Here is a 4,431-nt window from a genome sequence, read left to right on the forward strand (position 1 = left end):
ATCAGCAAGATAGTGTCACAACAGTTCCAGATGCAGTCACCACACTTTACAAATGTGTAGTTGAGATCAAAATGAAGGCTACGTTCGAAGATGGGTGTGGTCCAAGCAGGGGGCTGGAGGTAGGGAAGGGTGCCACACATATACACACACACACATAGACACACACTTTACGCCCCTGGCCCACATTTGTTTTAAGTTGCAGATGTATCCAGTTTGGAACACAGACTGGATAAAACAATGGACGTAGCTACAGTGATTTGGTTTGTGGACTGCCATTTTGAGGCCTTAATGATGCCGCAATCTTTGCTTTTTTGGGGGGGTTTTTAGGATCGAAGTTGTGCAGGTGTGATGGATGGATCTGACCTACAGACTGCAGTGACGCCCCACAGACAGCCTATCACTCAAAGCAACCCTGCCTTTAAATATGTGTAATCTTGAGCCTTAATAAAACATACACTGATGAGTTATTTAAAAATTCACCCCTGTACAGTTGCAAATGTTAAAATAAGCTATGAAAAACAAAACCGTTTTTTATACTAGGCTATAAACATGTTTATTCTGCTGTAAAGTTGGGCATTTTAACATGGAGGTCTATTGGGATTGATTGTTTTGGAGCCGCTCCAAGAGGCCATTGAAGGAACTGCAGTTTTTGGCACTCTCATGTTGGCTTACCTGGCATTTTTATCCTCAGAGGTTGCCTCTTGGGCTGGATGATCCCATCACAAATTGGTCTCTGGCTTGATTTCTATCTACTGTATATAGTCATTTTAAACCTTCATAAACTGGCACCTTTGCAGCAGCAGTATTTGTCCTCTCCTTTTTAAGCCACTTGGGGGCAGTGGAATAAGCTGTAGGCTAAACACACTGACACCTTACAATGTTGATGTGGCTGACAAACTTTTTACACATCCAGCAGACATGGAGCAACGTTAGCATTTACTTGAAATCATGTCTCTGGCCAAGTGACAGTCTCCACCAACTGATTGAATTAGCCTGCCGTATCTGGCTCTTCAGCTGTTCCATGCTCGATGAATTCACCAGCTAGTTGTTAACTTTATGTGCTGTTTGGACACTGCTTTTTTTTGTTGAAAACAGCTGCCTGGCATCTGAAAATGAAACCACAACAGTGAGCTGACAGAGTGACCATTTGACCATTGTTTTTATTAATGCAGCTTTAAAACTTCCAGCAATCTTTTCTTTTCTTCTGCATGACTGCCCTTAGGGTGACTTCAGAGGCACAGAAGATAGATATTGTGTATGGGGGCAGAGTGAAAGATAAGATGAGCCAACAAACACTGGGAATCAGATTTCAGGCATGGATCACCCTGCCTGTCAAATAAGAGCTCTTGCCTATAGCAAGTCTTTTATGTGAACACACACACACAGTGACAACATCCTCTGGAGTTTTTCCTGCTGCTTATTACAAAGAATAGCACTGGAGGGAAATCTCTCAGGTAATCACGCCACGATTGTTTTATTTGCTTGAGAAATAAAACGTGAGAGCTGTTTTGGGCAATTGAGAAGATTGCTTGCGATGCTCTTAAACGCTTCAGTCCTCTGACCTTCATCACAAACCCACATGGGGAGGCGTGCTTTTATATATCATATGCACCTGGAGAGTTTACCGCCGACAAGAGGCGCCTAATGAATGCAAATCAGCAGAGCATTTGATGTGCAGCAGTTACTTTCAATATGTTCTCTTCAGAGCCTGGATTTCCCTTTTTCTGCAGAGTCCCAGATACATTCCTCCTCCTCTTCCTCCTCCTCCCCCTCCTCGTTTCTGTCTCTCACTCCCACCCCTCTGTGCGCGCTGCACCTGTGCTGCCGCTGCTGCCCGTGTGCGTCAGATGATGCCAACTGATTCATTAAACCTTCCCCTCTCTGTCGGACTGGCTGCAGACCGAGTCGACCTTGCCAAGCGGCTGCAGGTACATCAGCTTCTCCTACTCGTCTCCACCACCCACGAGTCTCATCTGCACGCTTTGTATCGCACAACAACAACAGCACGCGAACAAACTTTTGGTGTTATTTTTACGCACAGGTTCCCATTGTGGACAATCAGTCCGTCACCACCGCCACCCGCGCGATCTTCACAATAACTTCAAGAGGGACCATGCAAGTTTATGTGGTTGTGATTTTCGCATATGGAGTGTCGGGTAAGTTCAGAAACTTCTCTTTTTGACAGATTTACGAAGTCGTTGAAGCTTAAATTTTTTGCCTTTCAGGAGCTTTCGCGCACATCCTGCTCTACTCAGCCAAATCTGTTGGGGTTGCACACAATTTATCAGGGAATTTATTTGAATGAAAGAAGCAGCCTGGATGTTATTTGAGCGACTTTATCTGACTTTACCACTGATTAGAAGAAAAAGCGGGCGTTTACTTGGAGAGTGATTTTAGGATAGAGATATGAATATGTTTTTGTCGTTCTAAATGATATTTTTGATGTATTATTCCTTTATATTGGTTTAAATCACCTGGAATTTGTATCAGCATTTTGAAAGCGATACGCCACCCACTATGCAATAACAGCCTGGATATAGTTGAATTATCTGGAAGCAGAAAAGATAAAAATCAGTGGGAGGCACCTGCAGGATGCTCATGATTCTGTCTGGATATATCCTCAGTGATAGACTATATAAGGTATTTGTGTTTTTATCCCCTGTGTTGTGTGAGGTTCTCAGTGGTGCTGTGGATCCTCTGAGAACAGTTGGAGATGTTTTGCCCTCTACAATGCTGCATTCTCTGCCACTGTAGCAGCAAATGTGTGAGCTGTTATCAGTCACTGACCAGTTGTTCTATGTGCATCCTGCATCAGTGCAGGTTTGCAGGTCCGTGTGAAGCCTGGTGGACTAAGGGTATCCACACACTGGATTCAAACTGACAGCTATTGTTTGCTGGGTCAGAATGTTTTACCAAGAGCCTGTCAGGTCAAATTTTGCCTCTAGCCCAGAGGAGCCTTAATCCAATGTGTGTGTTTTGCTCTCTTAAATCAAGCTTTGGCATTTCAGCTGTAGTGCACAATGGTTACCTCCACAGCAAGATAAGCTTCATGCTATAAATGCATTGGAACCTGATGTAGATGTCACACATCTTAGGTGATAATTGCATTCTTTAGTTTGGCTGTAGACCAGATTAGCTTTGTGCATTGAGGTTCATATACGGCCTCTGCACTCACAACACTGCAAGGCACTGGTCAAGACAGCGATCTGTTGCATTACTGTTTCTGATTCTAGCCAGACCCATGCACCCAAGATCTGTGGAGAAATTCAAAGTCATATCTGGCCCCGCCATATGCTACTGCCTTGTGAAAAATTGATCTAATGCAAGGGGGTCTTTTATGTTGTCACAGTCCACAGATGTTAGGCCACTCTTCAGGAGCTCAAGGAGTAATGCCCTAAAGATCTTTTGAACCCTGATTTACAGTCAGTGCCATCAGGCGCTGTTGAACCATCTCTGAGTCTCCCAGTTTCCCTCTAAGGGACAATAAAGATACTTTCAACTTTGAGTCCTCTGTGGCTAACTATCGCCTGCGGATGAATCAGGAACTGTCTGTTCCAGGGGTGTCAAACATACAGCCCGTGGACCAGAACTGGCCCCCCAAAGGGTCCAACGAGGCCCACTGGTTGACTTTGCACAACTACTATTAATGCGTCTGTGAAGACTAAAGGCTCATTTATGCTCAACGTTAGACATGTACACGCATGGATGTCTTCTTTCTGTGCTCTGCGCTCATGCCATCTGAATGTGTGCACATTTTCTAAGAGCTTACACATACAGACAAAACAGCAGTGCCACCAGAGATTGTGGAGGCAGTGTAGCATAGTTCATACCAGATACACCTGATGAAGACATTTCAAAATGTGGATGGCTGTGGCTCAGAGGTAGAGCGGGTCGTCCGCTAAAGTCTGCATGTTGAAGTATCCTTGGGCAAGATATTGAACTCCAAATTGCTCAGTGGCTGTTCCATCGGTGTATGAGTGTGTTAAAAACTGAGCAGCAGGTGGCCCCTTGGCTGGTAGCCTCGGCCACCAGTGTGTGAATGTGTGTGTGAATGTGTGTGTGAATGGGTGAATGTGACTCGTAGTGTAAAAAGCGCTTTGAGTGGTCAAATGATTAGAAAGGTGCCAAAAATGGTTTAACAGCATGAATCGTTAATGTAGTCAAAATAATTCTCCATCCACACGGGTTGATGTATTTAATGGCCTCGCAGACCACCGCTGTGCACAACGCTGCCTCATTAGAAGGTAATATTAGTTCAGCCTCCTCCACCATTTGTTGAAACTTTTGACTAGGGATGCACTGAATATTCGGTAACCGAATATATTCGGCCGAATATTGAAAAAAAACACACATTCGGTATTCGGTGGAATAAGTTAAAAGCAAGGCCGAATAATAGCGGCGTGTTTTGATAACACAATCAAACAGCGTGCC

At 44.4% G+C, this 4,431-nt stretch overlaps 1 protein-coding gene across 1 annotated transcript in view; it reads left to right on the forward strand.

Moving 5' to 3' along the window:
* The first annotated feature begins 2,081 nt into the window (after positions 1-2,081).
* rxfp1 (relaxin family peptide receptor 1) overlaps positions 2,082-4,431 on the forward strand; it is a 135,078-nt gene continuing 132,728 nt past the window's right edge. Inside the window, exon 1 of the mRNA XM_050042483.1 lies at positions 2,082-2,156. Coding sequence (XP_049898440.1) covers positions 2,114-2,156 — 43 coding nt within the window. The 5' untranslated portion in view covers positions 2,082-2,113. The remainder of the gene's footprint in view (positions 2,157-4,431) is intronic.

Source organism: Epinephelus moara, chromosome 4 (assembly GCF_006386435.1).
Source record: "Epinephelus moara isolate mb chromosome 4, YSFRI_EMoa_1.0, whole genome shotgun sequence".
In the NCBI taxonomy this organism is placed as follows: Eukaryota; Metazoa; Chordata; class Actinopteri; order Perciformes; family Serranidae; genus Epinephelus; species Epinephelus moara.